At 40.7% G+C, this 20,750-nt stretch overlaps 1 protein-coding gene across 1 annotated transcript in view; it reads right to left on the reverse strand.

Moving 5' to 3' along the window:
- Runx1t1 (RUNX1 partner transcriptional co-repressor 1) overlaps positions 1-20,750 on the reverse strand; it is a 130,875-nt gene that overhangs the window by 30,849 nt on the left and 79,276 nt on the right. Inside the window, 4 exon segments of the mRNA XM_063257548.1 lie at positions 859-1,054; positions 1,665-1,750; positions 6,788-7,038; positions 18,764-18,945. Coding sequence (XP_063113618.1) covers positions 859-1,054; positions 1,665-1,750; positions 6,788-7,038; positions 18,764-18,945 — 715 coding nt within the window.

The raw sequence follows: 20,750 nt of genomic DNA on the forward strand, positions 1-20,750 counted from the left end.
AGTGTGTGTGTTTGGTATAAGATACAGCTACAGCCAGGGATGGTGGTGCATGCCTGTAATCCCAGCACTCAGGAGGCTGAGACAGGAGGATTGCTGTGAGTCAGAGGTCAATCTGGGTTACAGAATGAGCTCAAGACCAGCCTGGAGTACAGAGCAAGACCTTGACTCAAAAAATACATAAAATAACAATAAAAAACAAGAACCAAAAAGAATTCAAGACACAGTTACAAAACAAGATTGCTTCATGTGAAAAATTAGTACATAACCCTGTGTGTAACTGCGGTCAAACGCTGGAGAATGGTGGAACAATCACGAGGTACCTATTCCATGTGCAGAAGCCACGGGTCCACGCCATGAGCCTGGATTTTTGCATACCTGAGGCAGGGTCCTAACAGCTGTATGAAGTGGCACAAACTCGAGTGATGGACCTGGAATGCTGGTTCATTCTCAGAACATTGCTCTGGAAAGTTTGAATTTTATGCCAATCTGCCCAATTTCATAATTGGGGCTTATGTGAAGTTATTTTACTTAAATTCTCCAAAATTTCTTTATTTATTAAAGACATGATTAAAAAGGAATTCAGATTTAATAGCACAGGAAATATCTGTTTAACATACTCATCTAGCCAGCCATTGTAACACATGCCTATAATCCTACCACTCAGGAGGCTAAATCAGGAGGACTGCAAGTTTGAGGTCAGCCTGGGCAGCTCAGTGACTTAGAGAAATCCTTCCTGTCTCGTTCTAAAAATGCTCCAGATCTGCAGCTCTGTGTGAAAGTCCTGGGTTCAATCTCCAGTACCCAAAACAAGCAAAAACAAACGAAAAGTAAAAACGTGGTCATCTGAAGCATTGATACCTAATGCGACTGGGTCTGGGTTGACTGGACTCTGCTGCCTGGAGTGGCTGCTGCCGCCACCCTTTTTCAGGTCCTCAGCGTCACTGTACCGCCGAATCCAGTAATTCAGTTCCTCCCGGTCCGCTTCCTGACATCGCCTGAGGACAGTGAGTGAGCGCCTCGTCTTCTCTACCATGTCCATGATGCAGTTTAACAGCTGCGTGAGAAACAGGAGAGGGAAGGGCATGTAATTCACCGCAAGCATCACCAGCACAAGGTGGTGGGCAAGAAACAAACTTTCAGGACAGTCAAGGATGCGGTTTTACTCCTAAAGCTTCAATCCAGTACCTCCAACAGCTAGATTTGAAATTCAAACCCAATAGGTAAGCAAACCCATGGAGATCTCAGGCAGAGGATGAGGTATGAGAGTGAATACGACCAACAGATTTCATCTAAAGGTAAAATCTCCCTTGGCAAATACTAAGCCCATTAGCTGGGCACAGTGGTACATCCCTTTGAGAGAGGCTGTCTCAAAAAAACAAACCAAACCAAACACCAACCACCTTAGTCTATAAACTAAAGGACCCTTTCACAATAAATCAGTAGCCCTATTGAGCTATCTTTGTCCAAGATCTAAAGTTTATTTACTAAATGGCTGATATCAATTCAGAAATCTAATCCTCTATTGTTTCAAATGTACACCCCGACATCCAGGAGAGCAGGGAAAAAAAGCCTTCCAAGCATCTTCATTCTTTTATTTTTTCCGATAACCTCACTTTAACTGTTTTCAAAACATTTTTAAACCTAAATGATAAGTGATGTCTTACATGATCAAGATGTTTCCACTCTTCCGCCCATTCTCGGTCCGTCAGTCTGTGATCAATCATTTCTTCTTGACGTGTGCCATGCAACCCTACAAGTGAAGAGAAGAAGGTCTAGGTACCCCTGCCTGGCATGCAAGCAGGCACATACATAGGCAGGGCCATGTGGGCAAACCCAAGGGTGTGAATATCCGATTCTGATCGGAGACATGAGTGATATTAATTCAGAATGACCTAATAACTTCTTAGAATGCTAAAATATTACAACTAGAACTTGTAGGTCTCCTGGTCAGAACCCTTTGTTGCATACTAGAGGAGGCAGAGTTAAGTGATCTCAAGTCCAGAGCTAATCATCCATGCAACACTTACTAAGCAAAAATATTAGCACATTCTCAATAAATACAAGGAACTGGAGTCAGCGGTGTGGCTTGCTGGCACATGTTTAGAATGCACAAGGCCATGGGTTCAATTCTTAGCCCTAAATAAACACAAGAAACTAGAGGTAGACATTAGGTGGTTTCAAAATGTGGCTGTCCTGTATTTAAAACAAAACAGCACTTGTCATTTTACATGGGCAGGGATATACTTGTCCGAAATACATATAGTTAAAAAAATTTTCACAATCCAGCAAAGCTGCAAATGAATACAACCTTAATACACATACCTCACCGATAAAATCTGACCATGATGGGCCAGGGATTTAGCTCAGTGGCACAGCACTTGCCTGGCAAGCGCAAGGTTGTGAGTTTGATTTTCAACACAAACATTAATTAACTAAATAAAAATTTGATCATGAAGGGCTTGGGGGATATGAAAGGTACATACACTCATTCGATTGAACAAAAACACAAAAAACATTAAAAATGAACATGTATTCTTAAAGAAAAGGTCACTGCATCAGTTACAATTTGACAAACACATATGCAAACCAAAACATTGACCATCACAATCCAAAGTCGATGAATATTAATGTTCTCCAGATCACAGTTACACTATTATGGAAACCCAACATGCACATGTTTACCAAGTGGCACTGGTGAATAGGAATGACCATGAGCTGTTGGCTAAGAGGCCCACCAGAATAAAAAGTGTATGTGTTCCCTCTAAAAGGGCCGAACAGGAGGCTTCATCTAAGATGCCTAGAAACGTGTTCCTCCACCTACAGAATAACTGGTTAAAGGTCTTTGCTTCACATTCTACTGTTGAGAAAGGGCCTTAGACCAGTGATGGCGAATCTTTTAGAGACTTGAGAGTCCAGACTGCAGGCCCAAACCCACATATTTATCACAAAGTGCCAATGCTGCAATTAAACCTGAATACTGAGGATTTAGTTTAGGAAAAAACAATTTATCCAATGCTTGGCTGCTGTGGGGAGGCAGACCGCATGCCTGCTGTGACCCGGTGCCACAGGTTTGCCACCCCTGCCTTAGACCCGGCGATATTTCCATTTTAAATGACTCCAGCTGCTCTTTTGCGAGACACTCCTTGTACTTTGAATGACAAGTTAAGTTGGATATGGTTCCACATATTGAGAGCCACAGGTAAGCATTAAATGACAGCAAGACTTAGAAGATGCTGTGTTTTACTTTCTGTGAAAACTAAACTAAGTGGTCAGAAATCCTTTCAGTTGACAGAGAAAAACAGGTGAGTGACTCTTTTCTACCAACCACAAAATACAATTTCACATTTAAGTGGTGAACAAATTTATGACAGCTTTTGGATTAAAAGAAAAAAAAACACAAAATACTATTTAAAACTCCTGTCCAATTAGAACATAATCTGAGATAAATTTTAAAAGTTAAAATTGTCAATGCCACCTATTGGTAAAACAGTAAAACTGCAAATATATCTTAGTAATTTGCATAACAGAAAAGACACTGGGGGAAAGTAATAGTTATTGCTGCTTGTTGTGATTATTTCAAGTTGAAATGTTTGCAAATATGTAATTTTTGTTGACTTATTTATTGCCTGTGTTTTAGGGGAAAAGCACTACTGTTAAAATTAGTCATCACAGAAAACAACCAGAGAATGATAAGAATATAAAACTGATAGGGGATTCCCTAATGGTGATATCTAAGTAATTGCCTTTGAAGGCCAAGAACTCCAGAGGTTTTAAGTTGTTTTTTTTTTTTTTTTTAAGCCAGAGATGGTGGTATACATCTATAACACCAGCACGCAGAAGCTGAGGCAGAAAGATCAGAAGTTTAAGACCAGTGTGGGCTACATACATAGTGAGTTCAAAGCCAACCTGAGAACCATATAGCACAACTTTGGCTCAAAGAAAAATCTTTCAAGAACTCAGCAAACTATGACAATAAGGATACATGCTCTAACATCTGGCATAACTAAAGAGCAAGGAGATGTCTGGGGCGAATGGGATCCTAGTAATTATAGAAGACGACTAATCATCTCACTTTTTAAAAATTAGTAATATTAAAAACAAGTTTGAACCCAAGTACTTGATGAAGACATATAGGATTGATTTGCTGTTTTAAACTCTGGAGGTCATTTGTTAGAAACACATCTTTGAAAGGAAAGAGTAAGACACATGAAATTTCACATTTCTTAGTATTTCTACTTCACATTCTTAAATATTCAGCAGCACACAATGTTTATTTATATGTATAATACTAAATGGATGTATTAGGCAAAAGTAGCTCATGATCATTAAAGAGCATATTTTCCACATGTGGGAAACGTGGTGGACGCACCAGTGGTGTCCTAACTCATGCTTAAGTTTTAGAAGACTTTAGCTAAGTTCAAAACCTAACCTTACAAACGAATGTTGCTTATAAAGTTATTTTATTAAAGAATTCTAGAGAGTATATGTCCTTCCATACAATGGGCACTCATGAATCATACCAGACTAAATCTTCATGGTAATTTTTATAGTCTCAAAATGGCCACTGGATGTAACACCATAATTTGCTACTCCTATATCAAGATTTTATTTTACATTAGCACACACTAAAATCTGCCAGACTTCAGGGATGGTTAAGTAACTGCACATATTTAAAGATTAGCACTATTAGTTTTATAAGCTAATATAATTAAAAGGTAAAGAGCACAGTCTGAAGAAAATCACATAAAACCAATGGATACAGATATAACTCATAAAGGATATTTCACATTACTAGATGAAAACATAATCATCGTACATAAGCATAATTACTTCCTTGCTGATTATTTTATAGTGCACTGTAATATTTCATCAAGTAGCATTTTCTGTCTAAGAAATAGGCCATTCCCTAGCACCTACAACAAGGGATCCCTTCAGTGATCTGATGACTCTGCTATTTAAAAATAAGCAATCACAGATAATGGTAAAATTTTTGCATAGAAGGGGGTTATCAGATTTGATTTTGAGGTCAAAATAGTCCAGATTGAGAAATAACCAATTCTGAAAGCTCTTCAGAAACAGTATCTGAGAGGACGTTAGACAGATTAGTTACTAAGAAGGTACAAATTGTGTGCTTAGGTCTGACGTACTAAATAAAAGGAGAAATTAGTGTTGTGGAGAGCCATAACTACTAATTTACTATCTCACAAGCAAAGCCTCTATCATCTCTTTCTCTACCCTTGCTGCTTTCTAAACATGTCAAGGGTTCTGTATCAAAAGATGAGAAAGACTCTATCCTCAGCAGTCTGTTTGCTAGTGACCTAGTCGGAAAACTAACAAACTTCTGCATATCAGGCTGTCTCTCCTCGGAAAACAAAAAACTGTCACAATTATTCAAGCAGTGAGTGGACAGATGGCTGACTGCGGTTCCCAGAGTTCTGCACTCTTTTTCATTTGGGCTTTGTCCCTTCTCTTTCTAGTGCCTTGGCCATCAAATCACCCATGTCAGGAACATTTGCCAGCAACGAGTTGTAAGGTGAAGGAAATCCTCTGGTAGGTGAGATGGACATAGAAGATGAAAAGAAAACAGGGTTGGCCGTTGCCCTCAGCCTCATTAACAATTAAGGATTGAAGGTATCCTCAGAACAGTGTCCTTCCTTACCACCTAAACCACCACTTTGACCACGGATCGTATACCAGAACTTACCTTGTTCATCTTCTCTCTGCTTTCCATGGTAGACACTTGTTCTTTGAAAGCAATGTTGCCTCAAAGCTTCACCTCCAACAGTTTACAGAAATATATATATATATCTATATATATGCATACATACATATATGTATGTGCACATATATACACACACACAAGATAGCTAACTATACTACTAATGTGTTAGTTCATCAAAAAGAAAAATTGGTGCTTTCATTATTTGATCATTTTTTTTTGAAGCCTAAACCTTATAATCTGAACAACCACTTCGAAGATAACAGTACGCCATATATTAGCTAGGGTTAATTTCATATTACTTTATTTTGAAATTCTGTATCATCGTTTTTATTCTTTTTGTTGTTTTTAAAATTAAAAAAAAAGAAATGCTCACAGTCAAACTGAACACATATTTGCCCAAACTCACACCTACATTCTGATCTGGTACAAAACAAACACCACTAATTTTACTCACTTGTACCATTAAGTAAAGTGTCAAGCATTTCTCAAGCATATATGTCCAGATAAACCATAGATAGAATGCTATGTAACATTTTAAAAAGATTGGAATATCAAGGAGATAGGAAGTGCCAAAATGAACTTTGAGGCCATTTGAACAAAATATACAATAAAATAAACTACTTTTTAAAAATATCTCTGGCATGCCAGCTATGGTGGCATGTGACTAATTTTAGCCCTGAGGAGGCTGAGAGGGGTGGATCACGAATTCAGTGCCAGTCTGGGGTACACAGAAAGACTGTTTCCAAAGAAAAAATCTGTGGCAGGTACAGAGCATGTAAAATCGCTCATGTTAAAAAGGATTTTGAACTAAAAATTCAGGATATTTTCATTATCACAAATAAGGGTATTATAATAAAATATGATGCCTCGTTCAACAAAAATGATCATAAAGAATATGAGAGAGAGAGAGAGAGAGAGAGAATTAATGCTAACCCAGTTTTCTTATAAAGGAGACAATGTAGAGAATTTTACCCCTATCCAATCCCAAGCCTCAGATTCAGTTTAAGAAGCAATGACAAGACTCCAAGCATCCACCCCAAAGAGGCAAGCAGATACTTATCTTACCCATAGGTCTGTTTCTGTCCCTGAGGTCCCTGTGGCTGGGGTGTCGATAGGAGTCCCTGTAGTGATGGGCAATGGCCATATCATCCAAACGGTAGTGCTGAGGTGGAGGTGGGGTGGGGTGAGGCAGCCCATTTGGCTGGTAGGACAAGCCGTTATTTGGACTGTACCGCTGGCCGGGGCTAATAGTGCATGGTCGCTTGCTTGGATGCTCTGAGTGCAAAGGCTCTCTGTCAAAGCCATTTTCTTTGGTTCTGAGGGGGGAAGAAAGACAGGTTGTTTGACACAGTACTCAGAAACCAGCATAGTTCAGACACTCCTTTTTGAGCTTGTAATATCAACAGAATATGCCTCTTTGGGCTGGAAACTTTCAAAACTCAGCTTCCCTGGAAACCTATGGGAATTCAGTGCGACCCGAGCTGCGCTACGACTAAGATGACCACCAGATTGCTCAAAGGAGAAAATACACCAGGGTCAAATCAGCAAACATCTTTGCCCTTGAAGCTCAAACAAGAGGAAACCCAGTCTCTTCCACAGATACCATTTATGCAAAACACAGAGTGCTTGACTTCTAAACAAGTTCCCTTAAGACTGGTTATATTTGGTGAAGATTCCTGGGTGGGAGACCATCACCATGTAGACAAATGGGGACCTCATGCTCCACCTGGCACCTGACTTCTGCAGCAAAGTGCACCTGAGAGCAGTGCTGGCCAACACAGTAACCACGTGTGGCAATGTAAATTAAGATGTTGACTAATGAAAAAATCAAATAAAGCTTCAAGTTCAGTTCTTCAGTAGTTGTATTCACATTTCAGGTGCTCAACAACCACCTACTGCTATGAAACCAGATTGCAAAAATACAGAAGGTTCCCGTCATTGCTGAGACATTTAATGCAAAGTAATGAGCCAACAGAGCTGACACAATAAGCAAAGTAACACTCCAAACCCCAACACTGTCATGGTCACCAATATAAGCATCAGTTGGACACAGATACCTGAGACTACAAGGAAAATCCAGGGCACCACTTATTTTTTTTAACTTGAGAAAACACATGCTCTGAGTGTGAGTCCTGCTAGGATCACTGGGTCTTAGAGCTGGACAGGCACACCCTGGATGCACAGGTGTATTAGATGATCCACAGACCTGAACTTCACAAGGAATGCTTTCCATAAATGAGATCTGGTCACTAATCACTGCACCTCGATTCTCAAACAAAAGTAGGGCTAAAGAAATATCTGCTTGTTGAGTATATCTCTATGGCTTAGAAACTAAACCTATGTACTTGATAAGACATAAAAAATCTGAGAGAAAAAAATTTAAAAAGGGAAGTAAGTAGCTTACTGTGAAAGCTCTGGGTTAGATCAATCTCCCCAAAAATGTCAGAAGCAAATCATATCCAACTTTGACTGAAATCACAGCTCCCAAACTGTTCTGCACAGCAGCTGGGCCTCCTGATGAAACCAACCCTCTTGTCTGTCCCCGGGTTAGGAGTAACATGTACGTTCCCAGAGATCTTCCACGGGAGGATCCTACCAAAGCACGGGGGCTGCGGGGCTCCCTATGCCTCTTTAAGTTGATAAAACAATAGTTATGAAAGTGTTAAGTCAGTTTCCCTACTTTCCAGCCTTCTAGTGACAGTGTGATGGTATCAGAGGAACATCTGAAAACAAGGTGAGCCAACCATGGACATGCCAAGGCCACAGAGTTCTACAGTGAGCATCCTTTACATTCCTGGGTCCCCAGTGACAATTTTCACCCCTAGATCAGTGATGGCGAACCTTCTGGAGCTGTCGATGATCACCAACAGCCCCTTGCAGCACATGTGCCATAGGCTTGCCACCAATGCCCTAGATCAAGAAGGATAAAGGAGTTTGGGGTGGAAGAAAGCACAAGTACACAAGGACAGAGGAAAGCTCTAGCGAGTTTAGTGTGAAATGAGAAGAGGCCTGAGATCAGCTAGGGGATGCACTGCTCTGGAGACAGGAGACGGGCCAGGATGGGAAAGGACAGCACCGCACGGTCCCCAGGGGAGCGGCAGCCAGAAATCCCCACCCTGCGCCCACTGAGTATTTGTCTGCACTAAAACATACTGACTCCACGCATATTGATTATTGATATTAGCCTAAAATACCCTGTGTAACTCAGACATTACCTAAATGCATTGCTTTAAAATAATTTTAACAGTGAAAGGAAACATTCTAAATATTGATTTGTCTCCTAAGAGCATACGTATGTGCCTCTAATCTGTATTTCCATATTCTATACGTTCCTGAATAATACACTAAACATTCAATGCATAGTATAGCACAGTGGGAAAATACTGCAGACTATTAGCAGCTATGAGCATAATACTAGTACAACACCTACCTTACGGGCAGTGTGATGTAATGGAAAGAGCACTGGACTGGAAATCAAGACACCTGAGATCTAGTCCTGGCTCTTCCACGACTAGCTGTGTGACCTTGGGTAAGTCACTTAACCTCTCTGGACCTCAGTTTGCTCATCTGTAAAATGAAAGGGTTGGACTAGATCAATGGTTTTCAAACTGCACCACTTGAGATATTTAAGGGCTTCTGCAGATAATGAACTTTTCCCCCAGCCAATACAGACCATTCTTATCGGTTTTAGAAAATTGAGGTTCCATTTAGACTTCATTTTTAAAGGAAAAACTTTGGCCGCGAAAATCAAGTTTGAAAACCACTGGACTAGGTTTTTGAGATTCCTTCTAGTTAAAAAAAAAAGTGGCAATTCCATTGTTCTATGCTATGATATTCTAATTATTCTACACAGCTCAGTGTCATGGCCATGCAGACAAAGCACACAGGGCTGACAGTCCTTGGGCCAGGCCACACGCAGATAAGCCAATCACTTCAGCCAAGTTCTCTGCTCTTTGCTCTCAACAACTTATTATTTATACCTCATATTTTGGTGTGTGTGAAAAGTTAAAGTCCTCTAAACATCTCTGAGCTGCTCCAGTAGCATTTCTATCTAGTGTGGCTTCCTCTGTGTTAGTGACGATGGAAATACCACAGGAAGAATCCTGACCATTCTCCAACAGACACGTCATTCACATCCATCCTCACATGTGCTTTCTGACTCATGCTGTTCCTTTGGTGACCTGATTATATATTAAAATAAAGAAAACTTTCCCCTAAACCAAGGGCAGTGACATGCTAGGAGGTAGGACTAGAAGGCCTCTCCCATCGGTGGGTCCCTTCTGTCCCATCCTGGCTTCCCTCCCTCTAGAACTAGTAATATAATAGAGTCATCACTTCATGGTTACACCCCAACCTCAAAGCATCAAAACTTACACAGCTCACAGAATAAAAGCTGTTAAGGGGCCACTCTGTTGGTTCCTCAGATCACTGGTGAATATAATTATAATGCCAAGCAGTACATAATAGTAACTAAAACAACTTGATTCCTATTGGTCTACCCATTTATTAGAAATGCCTACAATGATATACTTTTTTTTCCCAAGTACTAGGTATTGAACTCAGTGCCATCTCACTGAGCTACAACCTCAGATCCTTTCTTAAATTTTTATTTATTTTGAGACAGGGTCACTAAGCTATTCAGGCTGAGCTAGAACTTGTGATCCTCCTGCCTCAGCTTCCCAGGGTGCAGGGGGTACAGGTGTGTACCACCATACACTCCTACCAAATGAAGTGCAGCAAATTTGCTTAGGCAAATTCCATATTTGCATTTTTCTTTGTTGCCCTTTTCAAAGTGTATTATGCAAAACACATCCCATTGTCCCACACCAACATACTCCTCCCTGAAATAACTCCAACTCTACAAGGAAATCCGCCATGTCTCGCAGCCTGTGGGAGCCATTTATGATTTCTTAAAACCATAAGTAGATTCTGCTTCCCCAAACATCACCTCACCATGGCAACGTGCAGCCCAAGCAACTCCTCTGTTGGGGTCTACCATCCTAGGAGCAGAAGGTCATCCAGGATTCACTTGTGTGACCCCAGGTAACTTAACTATCTGGCCTCAGTTTCCTGAGCAGGGAGGTGGATTAACAGGAAACAGTAACTGGTGGGGTACAGAGGGGGCCAAAGTCACACTCCCCACACCTCGCCGTATCCCCACCCCAATCACAGGCTTATACACCGCTAAAATCACTTGATTCACTACTTGAAAAGTGAAACAAATATCTTTAAAGCTCCATATGAAATGTGTAACAATCTTGGTTAATATACAGTGACAAGCCCTTAGTAGCACTCATAAGTACCGTAACTCTCAAGGCAGTGATTTTGGAAAAATCTTTTATGAAATCAAACAGCAAACTAAGGTGACAAATCCGAGTGAACAGGTATAACATTTTCCTTTATCCCCAGTTTATTAAAAAAAAAAAAAACAAACTTTAAATGTGGGAAACATTGTTATAAAATTTATCCAAAGCTGTTCGTGGCGGCCCACACCTATAATCCCAGCAGTCTGAAAGGCTGAGCCAGGAAGATCCACAAATTCAAGAGCAGCCTGGGCAACTTCTGAGTTGGTGAGATTCTGTTTCAAAATTTAAAAAAAAAATTAAAGAGCTAGAAAGATAACTCAGTATGAAAGCCCAGAGTTCAATTCCTAATACCACCAAAAAAAAAAAAAAAAAATTCCTCTAGGGGAAGGAAAAGAGACACAACATAATAAGAGTGTCTTTCAATGAGAAAGAACCCTAAAAGAACCCTAAGTTGAAAACTATGTCCTGTTGCAAATAAATACATTATATGGGGTAATTACTAGCTTACTTGGCAACAGGCATTTCAATGTGTCCAGCCTGATCCTGTCTTTCCCTTGTGATTCCTGTCCACATTCTAGCTCATCACCCAAAAGACACTTGGAAGTCAAGCTACAACTCTGTTCTCTGCATCCAAGTTCAGCTGTGGACCTCCTTCCTGCAATACAATATTGTTACTGGGTCCTGTTACACCGTCATCAGGCCCTGCCAAGTCTCTCAGCAGAGCTGGGGTCCTCCTGACATGCTTGCCATTTATCTCGATGGCCAAAGTCTGGACTCCTGAGCAAATGAGGGGTCAGACATGGGGCTACAACTCCTTTGAGGTCTAACATCTGCTGGGCACTAAGATTTACTCTAATTCTTATTTTATTCTGAAATTTTAGAAATCTCTATCCAAACTTTAGGAAATAAAGATTCTGTTAAAGAAAAGGCATTAACAACTCAGTGTCAATCCTATCTTCCTTCCCCTGCCATCTCTAACATCTGAGATTATTTAAGGTTTTCGTGGAAGGACTAGACATTGAATGGAAGGCACAAAATCATTCTTGTCATCATATTTTCAGAAAATAATTCGGTAAGAGGTGTCTACAGAAATTGCGAGGAAATTTGCAAGTTTAAGTAAGGGTTTCACATAATGTGTTTTTCTTGGTGTGGAATAATGTACCCAAAACAAACTAGATTACAAATTCCCCTGTCTCCTTAAAAAGAAAATCAAACTTAATTCTTCATGACAACCTGCAGCGGCTGCTGTGTTTTCCTATCACTTTGGAGGAAGTGGGACATTAAACGGTGAGGAACAGAGACGGGGATGCCACAGCACCCCCCTCCACGTCTGGGCCAGATGGAGAGAAGCGCCTTTAATCTGTCCGTTGCTGAACAAGCACCCGGGAGACAGAATTTCCTGTGCAGCATGCTAATGTCTGCAGAAGTAAATAAGAGGCAGGTGGGTGTTTGCCAATCTAGACACATGAGCAGGATGCTTGGACCTTCAAGGATTACAACGCACAGGTTCCTGGGGCCACGGGAGCCTTCCCTCCAGAAGCAAGAAGGTGGAGTCTTCCTCCATCACCTGCCTCCTGATGCTGGCCATCTGCTCAGCAGCCAGACAGCCCGTGGCTGGCTGTCCCCTAGCCTTTCCTAATCCCTGCCACCGCTGAAGTATTCCATTTCAACTCCTCCTGCTGCCTGGAAATACTCTTTCTTATTCTAATTTGTCATCTGCATGGTCCAGACTGTAGCATTCCAGCTTTTTCCTCCTCAGTGAACCAATCTCAGCATTTGGTTCACTGGAGGCTATTTTCACTATTGTATTTCATAGACGCATCTTTTAAAGCCAAATAAAGCCTTTTGGCAGGGTTACTTGATATAGTATTGAAAATGCTTGCATTAAATTTAACTTGATTTATTTATTTGTTGCAGTAACGGAGGGGTGTTTCATGTATTTTGCTTTGTTTGGTTTTAGGTACCCAGTATGTTAATGAAGTTCATGCTAGTGCCTAAACATCAATAGGAAGATAAAGATGGTGAGACACAGTTCCCTTAACCCTCCATAAGATTACGAGACAGTAATTTCTTCACCATAAATGATTTGAGTTATTAAGACTTTTATACTTCCACCCAGGATCTATGCACAGAAAACATCATAAAACCAGTATAAATGCAAAGCCAGACATGGTGGCACACTCCTGTAATCTCAACACTCAGGAGACTGAGGCAAAAAGCTCTGTGAGTCCAAAGCCAAACTGGGCTATCTAGTGAGCTCGAGGCCAGCTTGAACTACATAGTAAGACCCTGTCTCAAAAAACACAAACCAAACAACAACAACACATTACAAATAATGTGGTATGGGAGATCAGGAGAGGAAGACCACTTTAGAATATATTCTCCAAAGAGCTAAGCTTTATGGTCCCAAGGAGTTTGCTTTATTAACTCCTGGCTCTGCAATTTGTTGGCCAGAGGAACTCAGGAAGGCTTAGCCTCTGAAAACTTCTGTGTTTGTGTCTGAGAAATATAGGACTAATTTTAAGGGTTATAGGAAAGAATCTGTCTACAGAGACCAACACATATTTGGCACTCAACAACTCAATCAAAGCCCTTTGTCCTGAAATTGGAGCATCCTAATTCTGGTAACACAGCAATGTTTTAAGAACAACAGCATTTGAACTGGAGAACCTGAGTTAGAATCTCCTTGGTACTTCTGCAGCCAAAGACTCTGATGCGCAGTATTACCCACCCTTCTGGAATATATGCCACTGCACTTTATGTTAGTGTGCAGATCACTTTACACAGTGTCTGGCACATCCCTAAGTGCTCAGGAGATAGTATCTGTTATTAGAATAATGAGGACTGAGAGCTTTTATTCACACAATAGATGCTGAGTCAGGCTGTGATGTATGCTAAGACAGATAAGAAGTGGAGAAGGAAGCAAAAGCCATGCATGGGACCACGCATAGAGACCAAGGCATGCGGGACAGAAGCAAAAAGTAGGTCTACAAGGTAAGACCGAGGCCAGGTATGGAGAAATCAAAATGTCCTCTACAACCATGCTGACCTAGTGCTAGCTCATCAGCGGGCTTCACCTTGGTGTGACTAATGTAAAAGATAGTCATTACAGGGATGACACACTTTCAAAACTGAGGAACACAAAGAAAGAAAGAATATAAGATTCCTATTTTTTTCATGGAATACTAAATGCAGCAGAGCATATGAACTGAATTCTTCATTTGTGCAATTAACTGTATGATTTCTTGTAAAAGGTATCTACTGTTTCTCATTAGAAAGATGAAAGTATTGAAACTTACAGGGAGAAATGGACCTCTTCAGTCCAGCTCATGGGTAATGTAATGACAAGCTTACATATCTGACCCACACCATCTCAAAAAGACTGCCTTTCAACCCTGCAACCTTCAGCATTTTCTAACACTAATTAAACCAAGAAACTTGCATCACTGGGTCTCGTCTCTCATTAAAATGACTTGTAAAACCTCAGACTATTATGCTATGGCATTTACCCACTTGAGTAATTATAGAAAAGAAATAAATGAGAGAAAGTCAGGAAAAAAACCAGTTCTTAGTTACGCTTTCCTTATTTCAACCCTGCACATAAGAACATAAATGTTTCTGGGTATGGTGGTATATTCCTATAACCCCAGTACTCAGGAGGCTGCAGCAGGAGGATTGCTGACCTGGGGAACCACTGACCTACAAAGTGAGTTCAAGGCCAATATGACCTACATAGCAAGATCCTGCTTCAAAAGACAAAATAAAAAAGAACATAACTTTTTCACCTGGAAGATTTCAGATAAGTAAATATGCTAATTTCTCAACCAAGACACTTTGTGAATTGAAGCATATTCTTTGAGCTTTGCTTTCTTCAAGAATGAAGTGGAGGAGTTGGGCTGGCATAGCTGTAAGATCCCTCCCAGGTAACAAATTATGTAAGTCTACGGTTCAAGCAAATCTTTTAAGGAAATATTTAAATATAAGGGAGGAGAAGGACACATCAGTAATCCAACTAAATACCCTTTGTCATAGAATTCTAGAAGTGTAACATGGGAGCTAATGTGGAACACAGTCATATTTAAATGATGATACATGAGAACGGGATTAATAGCATCACTCATTTGTGATAACGAGGGGAAAGAGAAAACAAGCACAGCGGCACCCACACGAAAACAAAGCCGGAAAAGTCCTCTGAGTCAGAAAAGGAACAAAACAGGTGAGAACACAATACTAAAGGCAAATCTGAACAAAGAGCTTCCATATGAGGGCCGTGAGAAAGGAAAGAGCGATGACAAACATTCTTCCAAAACCTCAGTGACTCCCGTCCTCTGGCAGCCTCCATGTAGCGGGCACTGTCTCACCGAGCACTGTCTTACCGCGCTTTCCCTCTGCACCGCACCCACCTGTGGAAGGGCTGGAGTCTTTCTGAGTAATCCCAGCAAGCAGGATCACGGTGCCTACAGCTTCTATTCTCTGTGCATGAGGGTCCCTTCCATTTAATAGCTCCTACAAAAGCTCTGGTCCCTTTTTACAGCACGTTCCATCACAGAGTGACTAAAGAGTAAATATTTATCACAAATCACACACTTAGATGGTAAGAACCAATCCGAATTGTCTTTCCCTAATATTTTAGGTAAAAAAGCACAATTTTTAAATGAAAACTGCCTTCTTCTGACTTGAGGTCTGCAGTATTCCACCATAGTCATATGAATTAGGTCTAGAAAATATTTCACAATCGAATAAAAGGAAAAATAAAGAAAAGGGGGAAACAATTGCAGATTTCCCTAGACTATGACTATTATAATATTTTTAAAAGAAAAAGAACATTAACATTAAAGGCTGAGAAGAAAGTTTAATCTGCCCAAGCCCACTCCCACAACATGATGACTGCTATGTACATTAACTCAGCAATCGTCATAGAATTTAAACCCTCCAAAGTTGTAAACAAAATATAGAGCACTCTTTTGTTCGTGACATGTCATGAACAAATTACCAAAATGTGTTTTCTCCTCAGGTGTCAGTTTTTCCCTCTTTTAGTGACTGATGGCTCCCAGTGTTATTACAGAAACAGATTGATCTTTTTAATGAGCCAGTTTAATAGACTCCAAAATCTCACCGTGGCTGCTCATCCATGTCAGACCATATGTACCAACAAAACATTCAGTAAAACAAAAAAAACTCTGCTGTCAGACAGCTCCATACTCTATAAAATTTCATATAGTAGAGCTGGATATACAGATAAATAACTAGGGGAGAAGATGATGGATATGCAAACAAGATGCAGGAAATATATTTTTAAAAAATACTGGAGAGGCCCATATTGCCTTGGCTCTGATCAAATCCCCATAAGATACAAATGTATTTACACAACAAATTCTCATTACCCTTCCTCCTAACTCTAAGGAAACCTATTTACCACCTTTCCATTATAACAAGTACGTCAGAATTCTACTTGAAAAAGGATGCTCCATCCAAAGATTAATTGTATCAATTCTGCTTCCAGCATCTGTCAGTGAGCAACCAAAGATACAGTAGCACGAAGGCTGCTTTGAAAGCCTGCTACCTGCCTGAATGCGCACACACAGCTACAGATCAGATCAAGAAGGCTGAGCACCCGTGGAGGCTAACAGGAAGTTTTCATGTTGATGTTGACACGCTACTCAGAGCTCACCATCAGGATTGCCCCCAGAAATTCTAAAGTTATGTTATATAACATACTAGCACTAGGGAGCTCACAGGTTTGAGTCCAGCCTGAACAACTTAGTGACTCAAAATAAAACAAAAAGGCTAGAGGTAGTTCAGAGGCATAGGACTTGTGTTCAATGCTCAATACCAAAAACAAAAATAAAAACAAAAACACCTATATACATATGAAAACCATTCCTCCTCACTCTTTAGCATTAACAGTATGAAACTATAAAATTAACATACACATATATACACATGCAGAGAGAGAGACAGAGACAGAGAGACGTGAGAAAGATGGGGGGGGTTGGGGGTGGAACAAAAGAGGGAGAGGGAGGGGGAGAGAAAGAACACAAGAGAGCCAGGGGGACCACTGCTTATATTAGAGCAATGAATAAGACAAGTTTTCGTATTCCCTATTTCAGTTATTTAGCAATTAGGAATTCTAGCTCAGGTCATGCTCCCTTTCAATTCTGCCTGAATGATTATCTTCATATTTATCACAGCTATCTAAACCTTTTCCTATGACATACTCCCCCAAAATGAGTCTTTTTCTTCCTAATGTACCATCCAATTCTCCTTAATTCTTTTCTCATATTATCCTAGCTATATGATGCTGCAATGTCTCAGTACTGCAGGCATTTCCTGCAGGGGCTCTGGCTGGACAGGAACATACACATCAATCAGCCTCCTTGAGTTAGTCCTCGGTTCTCTGCTCCTTGCGGACACCACCACTCAAACACCAGGAACAAGCAGCGTCCTTTATAGCAAACAAAAATGCACTATTCCATCTTAAACATGACCAAGAAAATATAACTTGCAATGACAAACAGTGTATCAGTGAATCATACAAGGAAGTAGATCTACAGTATGTTAGAAGTAAAGCAATAGTTAACCTTTGCTTTAGCAGTTTTAAATATTAAGGAGTCCTATGTTGAAACACAAAAAATTCCAGAGTTTGTAGGAAAAACTGCTTAGTAGAGGATTATATAATAACTATATGTAAACTGCTGGCTTTTAATAATACGCTGATCTTCACAGCAGCTAATAAATTTAAGGGTAACTAAGTCGGTCAGAGAAAGAGGTCTCTGAGTGGTTGCAAGGATCTTAAGCTCCTGTGAATCTAGAATGTAACTGTGCCAAGGTGTTCACCTCTCAAAAACAATTACAGCCATGCCTGGTGAAATACAGAAAAATAGAATGCATAAGTAAGAAAGGAAAGAGCATATGACCTGTAAATTCTAGAATACAACTTCATTTTAAGAGTCTCCATATTTCACAAATATGACATAAAATGCTGATAAGACTTCACATTCTTATGCCAGATAATAATTACCCGAGGATAAGGTATTTGTGAAAATTATTTTAATAAGGTAAGTGAAAAGTGCATGCATGCTTTATTCAGTAACTTATTTGCAGAGTTAATGGAGAAGGGTCTTCATTTTGCATATCACAAAACTCTCCATGAGACTAAAGTACCTGATGGCTAAATATCGGCTAGTAAATAAAACTTTTCAGCACGAATATCATATTTTAGGTCTGTTCTGTGTAACTGTCATCCTCATCCAGTTCAACTTTCTTCCTTAAAGTTTCCAATTAGTATCTACTAAACCCCATTCAAAAAGGTACTATACAGTGTTCACTGAGAGATACATAAGGGCCAGCTTTCAAAGTCATCCTGTTTTCAAGAAACTTGGAACAGCTAAATTGAAAGTACTAGAGGGTAAAATCTATGGTTGAGTGGAAGTATGTAATAAATGAGCTTTTTAATTCTGACATGTGTCTCAGAGCCCTTAGCAGTACTTGCAGATTTGAAAATCATTCATCTTAACCTCTAGCTTTAACACAGCAACACTGTAAGATTAACCTGCACAAAGGTACATTGACACAGGCCAGAGATTCCGTGCAACATGGCCAAGACAGTCACGCTGGCTGCCTGCTATTCTGCAAGAGATGGAGGCCAGCTGTTTAAATGAGACACAATACATGTCCCTGTACTACATGGGGTAAGAAGAGGCCATGGTTAGTCCAGAATCCTCAGCCCTCTCACCTGTCTGGAGTTCGCCTCTTCCCGTTTTCGTTCACATCGAGAAGCAGCTCTGAGGAGTCAACAGGGGAGGTGGTGCTGGCATCCAGAAGCAGCTGTTCATGCTGGGCGAGGTACTGGGCAGGGTTCTGTTTGGCCAGCCTTGCACAGTGGAGGAGCTCGCGCTGCAGCAGGGGCAAGTTGGCCTGCGAGAATGTGACACGAGTGAGAGGATGAACCGAGTGAGAGGACGAACCGGAGGGCTTCCCCAGACCTGTCAGTCTGCTGCTTAGCTCTGCAGCAAGCAGCACAGTGACACAGCTGCAGACCTGCATCAGCACCTGCATGCCTCAGGTCCAACGTCAGCCACAGCTTGCAGTCCTGGGCCAGGCTGTGCCTGCATTGTCCCAAATGGGAGGTCTCGATGTCTGTCACCTCACCTTACCTCTCCTCTCTCCTCCCTCCCTCATGGACAACACAGGCAGTGGCACTTAGGACCCTTAAAGACCCTTCATATTGGAATACAAATTTTATAGGATGTGAGATTTCAGCTCCATCTATGCATAATTTTTCCCCCAAGGAAAGAAGAAGGTGTATAAAATACATAGCCCAGTCTAATGAATCTCAGAGAAGTCTCCCTGACACACTGGATTTTCTGCTTAGCAGAAAACTTTGGTGTTATTATGATACAGGTCTTTGACTAATGTTCTCAGAAAATGAATTTGTGTGTGTGTATGTGCTGGGGATCACTCTCCCTGACACACTGGGTTTCCCATTTACACTAGTCAAGCAGGCTAGTTCTATGAAATATGCTTGAAACTGAAAATATTAGAAACCTGAGATGATGTTTCATAATCATCAGAGTCACACAATGTTTAGGTAACAGCCTAAGTGTGGTCAGATACGCTGGCTGGAATTCACGTACAAAGCCGCACATACCAGCAGTCTACAACAGTAACCTGCTGGCTGTGTAGACCTTATTCAAAACATTTTTTTAACATTCGCAGAAATCCTGCATAAATGTTACTCTCACGCGTCATCTTGTCTGCACCTTGAATAAAGACTCACGGAACAGACATGTTGGTAGGCTGATGGGTAATTCTGGCAATCTCAAAGGTAATAAAAGAGGAGATACTTTCACACATAGCAAGACATTAAAATGAAAACCTAAGCCAGCATTTTATTCTGATCCAATGCTGACAGGCTGTTGATACTTTATTTTTATTGTTACTTGGAGGAGAGGAGGGCCTAGTAGAGGAGAGTAAGCAGCACTCATCCCTAGTAACACTTAACACTCAAAATTCAAGGAAAGATCAATAACATAAATCACTTCACAACTCAAGGATCTTTGTAGGAACCAGATCCCATGGACACTGATTAACCTGGCTGGTAGAAAGAGATTCTTTTTTTTGGTAATGGGATCGAACTCACGACCTTGTGCTTACCAAGCAAGTGCCAAGCTTAATCCCCAGCCCCAGAAAGAGATTGAGTACAAGACTCCTAGGTTTCAGTTGCCTCCATCTTTGGGCCAAACAGCCTTTTACAAAAGCCCTCCAGAGTGCCAGGGCAAGGCAGCAGGGCTATCTACCTGCAACTCAAACTCACTTTCTGGAGTGCGGTTCAGTGGCAGAGGTGTACTTCACGTGCTCAAAGCCTAGGTATGCTCCCCAACACATACACAATCACAAATTCATTTTCTGAGAGCATTAATCAAGGCTCTGTATCATAATAATACCAAAGTGTGTTTCTGCACAAAGTCTATGACTATAGCACTTGCCAAAGATAAGCACATTCTACCTCTGTAACAATGGAAATGACTTCCCACATAATAAGACTAAAAATAGACTCTTTTGAATGGTAAAAAGGGGTCTTGACCACACGGCTAATATATTTTCTAATACTTGCAAAAGTCCTCTTTCCTCTGTCCTGAAAGTACAGCTTAGATACCATGTGCCAAACAATAATAAAACTAAAAGAGCGTCTTTCTATGAACATTTTTTAAAGTTTTAAA

This window comes from Cavia porcellus, unplaced genomic scaffold, assembly GCF_034190915.1.
Source record: "Cavia porcellus strain 051 isolate PalLab524CR breed Dunkin Hartley unplaced genomic scaffold, mCavPor4.1 scaffold_10, whole genome shotgun sequence".
NCBI classification, from domain to species: Eukaryota; Metazoa; Chordata; class Mammalia; order Rodentia; family Caviidae; genus Cavia; species Cavia porcellus.